Source organism: Dipodomys ordii, unplaced genomic scaffold (genome assembly GCF_000151885.1).
Source record: "Dipodomys ordii isolate 6190 unplaced genomic scaffold, Dord_2.0 Scaffold113, whole genome shotgun sequence".
Lineage (NCBI taxonomy): Eukaryota > Metazoa > Chordata > Mammalia > Rodentia > Heteromyidae > Dipodomys > Dipodomys ordii.
Window position 1 is genome coordinate 550,863 of NW_012267329.1, and position 12,709 is coordinate 563,571.

General features: G+C 43.2%; 1 protein-coding gene across 2 annotated transcripts in view; it reads right to left on the reverse strand.

Annotated features, from left to right (window-relative positions):
* Tead1 (TEA domain family member 1 (SV40 transcriptional enhancer factor)) overlaps positions 1 to 12,709 on the reverse strand; it is a 177,266-nt gene that overhangs the window by 50,036 nt on the left and 114,521 nt on the right. Inside the window, exons 4-8 of one of the 2 annotated variants that reach the window (XM_013028807.1) lie at positions 8,400 to 8,411; positions 7,461 to 7,595; positions 6,266 to 6,312; positions 5,474 to 5,535; positions 4,343 to 4,467 (exon numbers count right to left, since the gene is read on the reverse strand). In XM_013028807.1, coding sequence (XP_012884261.1) covers positions 4,343 to 4,467; positions 5,474 to 5,535; positions 6,266 to 6,312; positions 7,461 to 7,595; positions 8,400 to 8,411 — 381 coding nt within the window. The remainder of the gene's footprint in view (positions 1 to 4,342; positions 4,468 to 5,473; positions 5,536 to 6,265; positions 6,313 to 7,460; positions 7,596 to 8,399; positions 8,412 to 12,709) is intronic. The other variant, XM_013028808.1, reaches the window with a different exon arrangement.

A 12,709-nucleotide genomic window follows, 5' to 3' on the forward strand; every position in this document is an offset into this window, starting at 1 on the left:
TTAGATAAACAGATAGACAGACAGACAAGACAGATAGGGCAGATAGCTAGGATGAATGGATAGATAGACAGACAGAGACAGACAGACCAGATACAGTCTTTTTCAACACTTTATCTTCTCCACTGCTATATCTCTAATGCTGAAACACTGTTTGGCATATAGTAGGTGTTCAAATGGTCTCAATGGCACCCAGTTCCTCACTAATAGACATACCATCAATCAGTTTCTTCAGGGACCCAAGGGTGTTGACTCATACCAAAGGCTTTTGAGGTCACACATGGGGGTTTTAAACTTTATTTAACCGTAAAAATTCAAATCCAGCTGAAGCCTTTCATTTAGCACATGTCCTTCTGGAAATATATGAAATATGAACCTTGGATTCTGCTCTGAGACTTGGTAAGGCCTGGCTCTACTAAAACAGTCTCTAGTTCCACTCATGGCCTTATACACATCAGGTTCGTCACCTCTGCAATGTTCTTCAGTATTATTCCACCATACCTAATCTTCCACTCCACAGCTTAATGGTTACCTCCACCGAGAAGTCTGCCCTCCAATACCTCATGGACTGCTTTCAGCATCCTTCCTCCATAGCAGTTGCCACATGTCACAATGATTCACACCTAATTATCTATCCCCTTCACTAGATGCTACAGTCTGCAAGGGTTGAGGCCGTCCCTGTCTGGGTAGCAGAGATCTCTTCCTTTACAGCCTTTCCTTTGCACAAGCAGTTGCACATAAATGTTTACACAATAAACTGAATAAATCAACTGGTCACTCAAAATGTTAAGCCTAACAAAAAACAGGAACAATAAAAAGAGGAAAAGGAGCATTCTGAGACCAGACAGGTCCACATTTTGGGAATATAGCAACAATTGGGGGGGAGAGCTCTCAATTAAAAACATCTTTTTTACTTTCTAACCAAGGATATAAAAATCATCTTGGGGCTTTTTGCTTCCTAGTGCCTTGGAGTTCTGTTCCTAAAAATGGACCCATGCAGAGGTAGAAAGGCTGCTCACCCAGGAGATGCTCAGACTAGATGGGCAATTCAAGAGACCTTCCAAACTGAATTAGTGTGCAGTAGAGACAAGAAGTACACACAAGATAGGAGATTTGGACTCCTGACTCCTCTGCTTACCAGCTAAATACCCTAAATAACTTAAATGTACCTGAGCCTCAGTTTCTTCCTCTGTAAAAGGAGAAAAATAAAGCCTATCTTGCTAGGCATTATGAAGACAGAATGCAAAAGTCAGTAACAAAGTACTCTGCAAACAATAAGGTGCTGTACAAACATGAGTTACAGGAAGCAGAAGGCAGCACCCAGCCTTCAACCAAAGGACCATGTGCCCTTTCCAGAAACAACAGGAAGCACAAGATGGTAAAAAGTAATCCTTCTGTTGTTATTTTAATGACCCCACAGGTATGGGTTTTAACCTACTAGTGATAATGTTCTTTTAAAGTTCCCAGTCTCTGAAGAAGGGCAGTCTAGGCAGTCTATCCCTCTGGTCTCAGCAACTTCACTGTACCTTCCCCAGACACCAACCTACTTTACACCTATTTGCCTTATTTCTTATTTCCTCCCTAGCCTTGAAGCAGCTCTATGTTTTCTTCTTCCTCTTTCTCTTTCTTTTGGGTAGGGTGCCAGTCCTAGGTCTTGAGCTGAGGGCTTCATACTCTTACTTATGGCTTTCACTGAAAAGGCTGACATTCTAACAACTGAGTAGCATCTCCCCTTTTGTCTTTTTGCTAGTTAATTGGAGGTAAGAGCATGCCTGAGCTGGCTTCAAACCAGCTCTGAGATTATACTACTCTGTGTTAGGGGGGTAGGAGTGGGAAGGTGTCCTGGAATTCAGCGCCTAGCACAACCTGCCCCTGAGCTTTGGTCAAGGCTAGAGTTCTACAAATTGATCAAAATTCACTTTCAGCTTTTTTAGTTGTTTTTTATTGGAGATAAAGTAGTCTACAAAACTGAGAGAGAGAGAGAGAGAGAGAGAGAGAGAGAGAGAGAGAGAGAGCCAGGTGCTGGTGGTTCACCCTGTAATCCTAGCCACTCAGGAGGCTGAGATCTGAGGATCATGGTTCAAAGTCAGCCCAGGCAGAAAAGTCTGTGAGACTCTCATCTCCAATAAACAACCAGAAAACTGGAAGTGGCACTGTGGCTCAAGGATAAGTGCCTAGGCCCAGGGTTTAAGCCCCATGACTGGGGAAAAACAAAACAAAACAAAAACCAAGAGTATGAGGGAAGATGTGACATTGTCCAAAAAGAAATGTATTCTTTACCTGACTTATATAACTGTAACCCCTATGTACACCACCTTTATAATAACATAAAAAAATTTAAAAAATAAAGATAGAATAAAAGGGAGAGAGGGAAGGGAGGGGAGGGGAGGGAAAGGAGAGAGACGAAAGAAGCAGGGAGGACAGGAAGGGAGGGGAGGGGAGAGGAGGGAGGAGGAAAGTCTTACAGATTTTCTTTAGACCTCAGCCTTCTGAGTAGCTAGGATTACAGATGTGAGCCACTGGCACTCAGCACAGCTCTATTTTTCTGCCAGCTATTAAGAGTTCACAATTCTTACATGCGCATGTCAGTGACCACCACATAGTTTCCTGTCTCTACTCCTATGATGGCTGATTGAGTTCTGCCAAAGGCATCTTCCGACTACCCACCCACTCACAGGGGTTTTCTCCACAAGTGGAGCACACTTCTTCACTATGGAGATCACTTCCAACGCATACTATCTTGGTTATTTACAACAGACTTCAAGCATTTCCATGATACTTTCTCCTGATAACAGGGTAACAGCAAAGCTGGTGACACACAATGAGCCTCAGATTTACATGCTTTGGGTAGCTTCTGAAATGGGAAGAGTACAGAGATAGGAGTATGGAAAGGAGCTGGTGAGGATCCCAAAGACTAACTCATGATTCCTTCAATTTCTGCCTGGGGCTCACCCACACACAGATGCAGCACTCACACTTGCAGCCAAAGAGTGGGTGTGAAGAAAGGGTACAGGCTCATGGGGTGGGAAAGAAAGGAGGATCGCATATGTATGGGCAATGATGAGATGATGGGTACAAGATGGGTAGGGAGAGAAGGGAAAGAAGTAAATGACAAATAAGAGTCCAGATGCCAGTGTGACTGGTATTTATGATATTACCATGCGTTGCATTCTATGTTCAGCTGTCCAAGTACCACTTCATTATTTCTCCCAAAAAAGATAACTTGCTATTTTGAAAAAGAAAACAAAAACAACAACAACAACAAACCCAGACTTGGAAAAGCAGTATAGGATAATAGTTGTTTGGGCTTTGGAGATTAAAAGACTGGAATTTCAATCTTTTTTTTTGAAAGGGGGCAGTTTATTGGGACTTTTGAACTGAGGACCTTATGTTGATAGTTAGGGGGCTATACTGCCTAAGCCATTTTTGTGTTGGTTATTTTCAAGATAGGTCTTGATTTCCAATCAGGCCAAATGGACTTTGACCCTCCTATTTGTGCTTTCCATATCTCTAGGATGACAAGCATAAGCTACCACATCCAGCCACTGTGCTTTCCTGTAGCTGGGATGACAAGTGTGCTCCACAACATCCAGCCTTTGGTTGAAGTGGAGTCTGCAAGTCTGCAGAACTTTTATTTGCCTTGGTTGGCCTGTAATTTTGACACCCAGGCAGCTAGTATTACAAGCTTAAGCCACCATGCGGGGCTTGAGTTTTAATCTTTAATCCATCAGATATTAACTATGTGGCTTTTGGAAAGTCATTTAAACACTTACTTCATCTATCAGATAGTACCTACCCCTATAGGGTTTCTGTGAGGATAAAATGTGATGAGAGGGGCTGGGAACGTGCTTGCCTCCCATGCATGAGGCCCTGGATTCAATTCCTCGGTACCTCATAAGCAGAAAGAGCCAGAGTGGTCTGTGGCTCAAGTTGTAGAGCACTAGTGTTGAGCTGAAGAGCTGAGGAACAGCACCCAGGCCCAGAGTTCAGGCCCCACAACAGACCAAAAACATAAATAAATAAAGTGATGAGATATCTCAATACCTTTGCACAATACCATCCTCATGGCAAGGCTCAATAAATGACACCTATGGTTAAATTTTATTTGATACAGAGCCTACAAAGGGTCTTCCATCTAGGTCTGAGCATCAATAAACATGTAGGTCTAAGGTTTGGCATACATCAAAAAGGAAAGGGTAAGGGGATGCTTGGCTATTCCAAGTCTGTTTTCACACAGGTTACCTGTCAGGAATGAGGGAAAAGGATGAAAGACAGAAGAGCAAGAAGGTGAAAGAGGATGGGAAGCAAATCCTGAGTCAAGACACACCTCTCTTGATACACTTACCGAATCTGGGTCTCGCTGCTGTTCGAGAAAAGCTGAAAATTCCACCAGGCGAAGCTTGGTTGTGCCAATGGAACGGCCCTGCCAGGCAGGGACTGAGGGAGCTGGGGCTGACGCAGGCTCAAACCCTGAAAAACCAATCATCACCTTTAGAGTTGTCCATTTGTCTCCCAACAGAACTCAGGTCAGTAATGGGTTAGGGCTCTAAAAAGAGATGACCTAGAAAGAAAAGTCAAGATCCCCTTTCCACTACCTTCCAGGGGTGGAATCAGACAGGCAGGGGTAACATTCGGGCCAAGGATCCCAGAGAGAGGGACCAGCTGAACAAGTAAAATGTATAAGCTCCTAGTGAAGCCAACTTGAACTAAGGTTAAAACTGTGGTAAGAGGACAGCTAATCCTGGACAAAGGAGTCCAGACTAAGAATGGCTAAGGAGTTTGAGGGAATGTCTCCAAAAACGTTTTGTGAGACCTAGGCATGCCCTGCAATGCTTTCTTAAAATGGTCACTAACATTACAGAATATTCCCTTAGGATGCCCCATAATATTGGAACAGAGGGCAACATGTAATTCAGTTTGGGGTAAATCTGGTGAACAATGCTTCTTATGCAGTACCTTGAGCAGTTTACTCGAGAGTCTGGTGGGAGGGAAATAGGAGAATTTGCCTGACTAGGCATTTTCTACTCTGGACTTCCAGGTAAGCTGTCCTTTACAGAAAGTATACACAGAATTGAAATCTCTAAAAGGGTGAGTAAAACCATTAATTTGTTGCTAAGACTTGAATTGCTCAATTCAGCCTGCATATGAGAAGTAGGAAACCGCAACAACTTCCCCTTCTGAGTATGACCACTGTCTTAAGTGAAAGTGATTAGGCTTCCTATTTCTTTACAAACCCATCTGAAGGCTCAGGAGGTGAGTGAAGGGACTCTGGACCTGGCAGGGACCTGGGCCCCACATGAGCTCCAAGCTAGGTCCTTTCCCTCAGGAAGGAATGGGAGAAGGGCAGTTATTATTCTATATGACAGAAGAAATGTACAGTTGTGGCAAAGATAAGCATCACCCCATTCTGGAAACCAGTTGGGGTGGGGGGAGTGGGAGGCTACTCAGTCCCAAGAGGAGAACCAGGAAGACTCACCTGGAATGGGGGCTGTGACCGCTGGCTGAATAGGGTAGGCCTGCTGCACAAAGGGCTTGACACTGGAGACAAATGGGTGAGAAGTGTTTATACAGCTCGGCCTCTCTCTAAGGCAACTCTCCCCCCTTGTCCTGTATGGTTCCTTGCCTACAGGGGACAGTACATCCCTGGCAAGGCCTTGGCAATGCAGAGGTGGCTGTTCTCTCCATTAGTGAGGCCAGCAGGCTGCCTTGGATCCACAAGGCCTCATGATAGTTCAATGGGACTGGACATACTGTGACAGCTGCCTCTGTCCCCACAGAGAAGAAGGTCAGCAATTATCATGTCCAAGCAAGGTTTGGGACATGCTTCAGACTCTCCTTTTCTGGGTCAAACACTCCAACTTCTGCTTTATCCTCAATATGTCTTGAACTCCACTGTACTAAGCTTCTTTGCTCCAAGGCATCTGTAGGATTTTCCATCAGCCACTCATAGCCCAGAGAGTGCAAATAGAAAAGTCTATAGAACCACTTCTTCTGCCTTCTCAGGCAAGGAAGAACCCAAGCTCTGCCCTGTTTCCTGTTCCCAGCTGGATGACTACTACTATTGAAAGTGGGAACAAGGTGCTTATACATCACACCTGGATCAGAGACATCTGTCTCTTTGCAACTCCCAGCCTTTAGAGGAAGATGGGGGAAGCTTATATCTCTATTTCTCTACTAGTCCTTGAGACAAACAGACACAGGGAAAACCTGCCCCAGTATGGGATTTGACCAAGCCTTCCACTTTGTCAGTACCCCATCCCTGACTTACTCTTGTGAGGATCCAGGCTGCCCTGTTTGTATCATTCCAGGCCAAAACTGGAAGGCAAAAGACAAAGCACAATTTAGGATGTATACACACTTCAAGTCCTGCTGAAGGATAGGCAAATTCCCATCACCCACCTGCTGTAGCATCACCTACCCCAAGTATAGACATGGTAACCACTGTGCACAAAAGTAACTGTGACTAAGAAACCTAGGACTTCTTTAGCTCCTAAAAATAATGAGCATAAGAGACTAAGCAGTAGCTCTTCAGAGTTCTAACTATACCTATCACAGCCAGTGCACTTCAGAGGCTCAACAGGACTTAACAGGCCTGCTTTACCCCTGCACAGACCCATACTTCTCTCCCTCTCTCCATTCTCAAAAGCTCTCTGTATAATATTCCACTTCCACAACTTGCAGCATTCAAGTACATCCCTAGGAATGTCCAAGGCCCAGAAAAGGAGTGGACAAAGCTCAGAACAAAGCCAAGAGTTTGGAGAAGCAACACAGGTACCTTCTTTGCTATGTCCCTGGGGCATTTGGCACCTACTGTTTGTTACCTAGCCAAAAAAGGAAACAGCTTTTGGAGTCTGACGGACTTGGAACTGTGCTGACATCACTATCCATGTGACTTCGATAAAAGCTGCCCACAGTGATGCTTTGTCACTAAAGTAGCCTCAATGTTCTCATGTGTAATGACAGTAACACCAAACTATTCAAGAAGCATTAAGGATTAAATGAGATGACAATATAATGCTTCTCAGCTCCTGGTAGGGGGCTAAATGAATCTACCAACAGAGTATTTTGGTCCTTTGGAGGCTAGTTGTAATAAAATGACCCTAAGACATAGGTACAGAGACCAAGGGCCAGGAAAAAGACAAAGAGAACTAAAGACATAGGTCATAACCTCCATAATCTAAGGGCATTAGAATGTCATACTTAAATTCCATGTCTTTACAAATTGATTCCTTTTGCCCTCTTTTTCCTCTTCCTCTCTTCCTCCCTTTCCCTCTCACTCTGGAACCTTCCATTCTTTCTTTTATCACTTTGCAGCCAGCATCAATTCAATACTATGTGATCTCTGCCCTTTTGTACAACCGACCCAGCTAATAAGAAGTGCCAGGTGAAAGGCTTGAGGCATGACCATATCAAATCTTCTTTATCCCTAGTGGTCATCACTCCTGATGTATGGCCTGACTTACCCCTGGTGCCCCAGGAAAGGTGGGGCGTGGGATCCCAGGCAGCCCCAGCTTGTTGTGAATGGCAGTGGCAGAGACGATCTGGGCTGATGACATGGCTGCCATGTGTTGCAGGGCCTTGTCCTTTGCAGTCTGATCCTTGAAGATGACAGTGACACACTGACTTAATACAGAATGCATGGCACCCAGACAGGTTAAACAGGCACAGCCACGAGCACATGGACTAAAATACAGAGCCACAACAGGGGCCAGAAAAGCAAACATGCATGGATAAATAAACACAGCCAGGAGGCAAAAACAGCCTACTAGAACTCTTCACTAAGAATACCCAGTGGCAGGGTTTTTGTTTTTAAAATCTTAAATCCATTTTTCAATAGAATAGAAAGCCTCTGAGAAGAGTAGACAGTGTGTGTGTGTGTGTGTGTGTGTGTGTGTGTGTGTGTAATATTTCAGTTTCCAGGAGATTTTTCCAATTACTTAACACAGTAGGGGCAGAAAAGGACTTGCCTTCAGGTGTACAGATATGAGGAGGGAGAGGAAATACGGATGTGGGTTGGGTCAGAACAATCTACAGAGCACTTGGAGAGCCCTGTATATGTGCCTGCTGTTGGGGGCCACAGTCCAGACTCTGCTGGGGTCAAGCCCTTGGCAGTTACCTGCAGGGGGCAGCTCAGAAGCAGCAGGTGGGCAGGGGGTGGGCCAAGCAGCATGCTGGCAGGAGGCACATGCTTTCCCCAGAATCCCCATTTGGGTCTAAGACTACAGGGCTTCTTAGGAAAGCCAAAGAAGTAGGGAACACTACAGGTGAGTGGTTTCCTCTTTTTCTAAATGGGGATCTTTTCTAGAAAAGCCAAGACTTATAACACAAAGCTAGCAAAAAAAAAAGTCTGCCAAGCACAGCTAAAATACAAGAATACTACTCAGTTTGGTGAAAATACTTACCATGCTTGTAACCTGAACACAATAACAAACAATTTGTTATAAAAGGGTTGTGTACAAAGGCAGGATTACTTTTCTTCTTCAATCAAATATATATATGCATATAAACACAATAATTCGGTACAATGAAATGCATAGAAGCATTTTTTTTCTTCCCACATTTTAGGAATGTATTATCCAAGACTATCTAGAAAGCTGATTATCAAGATGAATACCCAACAACTACCACAAACAGAAGCTTCCCCTCCCCAACAGCCCCTTTATCTGACTCTAGAACAGGTGGAACAATGGTCAGACACCTCATGTAGCAGCCCTTGTTGGTATCAGCAGGGCTGCATGTTTGGAAAGCACAAAAAGGCCCCATGCAGAGAGAAGGTCTATAACCCAGGGCCCAGATGCCATCAAAATAGAACAAAATGATGGCAATACCAAAATATATGGAGTGACTACTTCCTCAGCTGTCATTCAGAGTTCATGGTGAGGATAGTCAAAGGCAGCTGTAGCTAGGACGCTCAGTGCCACCTGGGAGGCGGCGTCCATGTTTACAGACCTAACCAAAGTGATCGATAATAAACATACTGAGGTGTCAAAGGCAAGGCCAAAAGGACTATAAGAAAACAAAAGCCCAATGAAAGAATCTGGAGGCTTCAAAGAAAAACCCAAAGAGTCTCTAGCAGAGTGGGTACCATTTTGACCTATAACACCATGAACACCATGTGTATTTTTCAAAAAGCTTGTGTTAACCCTTGAGAATGATAGAGGGGAGGAAGGGAGGGACAGAGGGAGGAATAGAGGAGGTAGAAAAGAAGTAAGAAGATAAGAAGAGGGGAGTAGAGAGAATCTTCAGTATTTGCCTACATTTTTGTTGTTTTTTGTCAGTCATGGGGCTTGAATTCAGGGCCTGGATGCTGTCCCTGAGCTCTTCAACCCAAGGCTAGCCCTCTACCACTTTGAGCCACGGTGCCACTTCTGGTTTTCTGGTAGTTAACTGGAGATAAGAATCTCACTGACTTTCCTGCCCCAGCTGGCTTTGAACCTCAATCCTCAGATTACATCCTCCTTAGTAGCTAGGATTGCAGACACAAGCCACCACCAGCACCAGGCTTTGCCTACATTTTTATATCTTATTACATTCCCCTAGATCAAAACTTTAGAAAGAATGAGAATCTAATCTGGCTTTTCAGCGGTGCAGTAAATATCTGTCATGTTGTGCTTTAGCTGAATGACACCAAGAGGGCCCTGGAAGCTTGCAGGATTACTAGTCCCTGCTGCAATGGCCCCAGGTAACTCACAGAGATGGTGTTATTTCCTTATCAGCTGGCATTCTTCCAGGTAAGGCTCCAATGCTAACCTGTCAAATGCTCTAACCTCAAATCAACTTCCTCAGGTAACTTGGTTTTTGTTTTGATTTTAATCTGAATCTGAAACATTTCAGATAGATAGATGTGGGGAGCTAGAGGGTTCTCCGTCTGGAAGGAGATGGGTTTTTATGATAAACTGTCAGACAATATGCCCACAAACCCAAAACTGAACCCAGCCAGACATATACAGACACCAAAATTGACAAAATCCACAGATCCTGCAGCTTCACCCAGCCCTATCATCCCCTCAGAGAGAAACTTACAGATAGAAAATGTGTCTTGTAAATGTGCTTATTACCTTACTTATGTAACTGAACATCTCTGTATATCACCTTGACAATAAAAAAAAAAGAAAAAGAAAAGGGAAAAAGAAAATGTGGCTTGTAGTCACACCTAGTCAGCTCATGGATAAGAATAACTTGCTATCAACTCTAGTTCACTGATTTCTCTTTGGGTCAGTCACTTTGGACTATAGCCCCAAAGCCACTTAACCCCTAACAAGAGGCTATAAATGCTCACAAGACAATTTCTGAAACTGAGGTAATGGTGTAGGTATGACCACAGGCGCATTCCTAAGCATAGAACAAGCTTTACAAGTTTTCTGGTACCCAGGCAAAGAGAGCTTGGAAAACAACTGATCGTGCTGGTGTAAATGTTGAAGAAAATTTACAAAAGAGCCCTTGGGGCTGGCTCTAGTCCAGAAAGATGTGATGGGGCCTCTCTCACAGACCTGAGAGCTCTGTATTTATGAAATGCTGATGAGAGGCAATTCTGCTTGCCCAAGTACAAAATCTGTTTGGCACACTTGGGTGGGGCACACTTGTGAACCAAAGTCCAGATCCAAATGGAAATGAGTTTCCTAAATTTGCATAAACCATTTTTTATTAGGAGAGTCCTGAAACATTTCCCTCTTCTAGGTTTATTATAAGTTCTTCAACATGTTCACAAAAAATTTTTTTTAATTTTTTTGTTGAAAGAGAGAAAGCAGTATGGGAAAGGAAAAAGTAATAATCTTTGCTGTTTACATCATTCAACTTCTTAGGTTCTTTTCCCCTGTTTATAACTTAACCCTCTATTACCTAAGTACTCTACCAGGTACCTTAAAAGAAAAAAAATCAAAAACAAAAAAGCAAAGCAACTGTACCATGTACTCTAAGCCAACCAAGGGGATACCTGCTGGGTAGGCAGGTGTGATGCCACACTTAGCCCTGACTTGGAGTGGGCAATACTACCTTTAAGCAAATCAGCTCACACTCCTTAATTTTTATCATTGCAAAATAAAGACGTGGAATTTATTCTCTAATGTCATCCTATGAAGTAAGCAAGTTCTACTATAAATATAAACATCTTAATATGTATAGCTAGAATTTTTTTTTTAATCTTGCTGGAGGAATTTGGCTTAGTGATAGAGTACTTGCCTAGCAAGCATGAAGTCCTGGGTTCTATTCCTCAGGACCACATAAACAGAAAAGGCAGATAGTGGCACTGTGGTTCAAGAGTACTAGCCTTGAGGAAAAGCAGCTCAGAGGCAATGCCCAGGCTATGAGTTCAAACCCCAGGACTAGCAAAAAGCAAAAAACAAAACAAACAAACAAAAAAACCTGCTAGTAAGAAGATAGCAAGATGTTAAATTCTGGATACCTCTTGGTTGCCTGTCTTGATGAGTAAAGCCAAATGTGGAATAAAACTTTTAGCTCAAGTAGTGATTCTTTGTGCACTTGACCTATCTATTTGAGAATAGGCAATTTTCTGCAAATGGACTAAAACATCTATACTAGTGATTTTCCTACCTTTTGCAGAGGGGCTACTCTATTCATTTAACTTTATAACATCACCCCTTCATCTATGTGAAAATAAAAAGGATTAAGTTTTTTTTGTTGTTTTGTTTAAAACCTAAAGTAACCCTGGAGATAGATAATAAGCACCATCAGGGCTCTGGAAATCAGGATGGAGAGGCTGGCCACAAACCCATTTATAGTGAGATGCTAGTTTGGAAGGGTGCCGAGCTCAGAGATTTCAATGGATAGATGTCTCAATTGTCATTTTCAGCCCAGAGTTACATGCCTGCCTTTGGAAAAATTATTACTGTAAGTGTGAGGCCTGGTAAATAGCCTCCCTGTGTCACTCAGGTCTAATATCCTGGCCTTTTACAGGTTCCACATTATTCTTGCCTCTCATCTCATACTAGAAATGAGACGACTAATCTATTCAAGTGAAGTACATATAAAAATGTATGCTACGGGGCTGGAGGGTGGCTCAGTGGTAGAGTGCTTGCCTTGCATGCATGAGGCCCTGGGTTCAATTCCTCAGCACCACATAAGCAAAAAGAAAAAAAGCTGGAAGTGGAGCTGTGGCTCAAGTGGTAGAGCGCTAGCCTTGAGCTGAAGAGCTGAGGGACAGTGCTCAGGCCCAGAGTTCAGGCCCCACGACTGGACCCAAAAACAAAATTAAAAAAAAAAAATGTGTACTACATTTGTATACTTGGTTAGTTTTATTTTAATTCTACTTATACCTATCAACATTTCTGGGATGTCGACATTTACAAAAATGAGCATATTATTTTTGTTTTGAATTATTTGAGTTAACTTCAGAATGTCTTAGATTACAGGAAATTCTCTTTCTTTTCTCCCTCCATCCTTACCTCCCTCCCTCCTCTCTCTCTGTACATACAAGCACAAGAAAAAACTAGCTTGGACAAGTTCACATTGCCTCTTCCTTATTGATTTGAAATCTCTCAACTCCTAAGATTACAAAGAATGATACCACAAAAAGATGATTTGGGGCTGAGGAAAGAAAGGGCAAGCCTGCCATTCCCAACTGAACACTAAGGAGCCCATGACCTGCAAAGAGGAACTATAGACTGCTTATAGGGAGGGAAGAGATGGATGCTAAAGAACAAAACCCCAACTACCTGAGCAGAATTGGGAAAAGCACTGGGCCTGTGGTATGTTT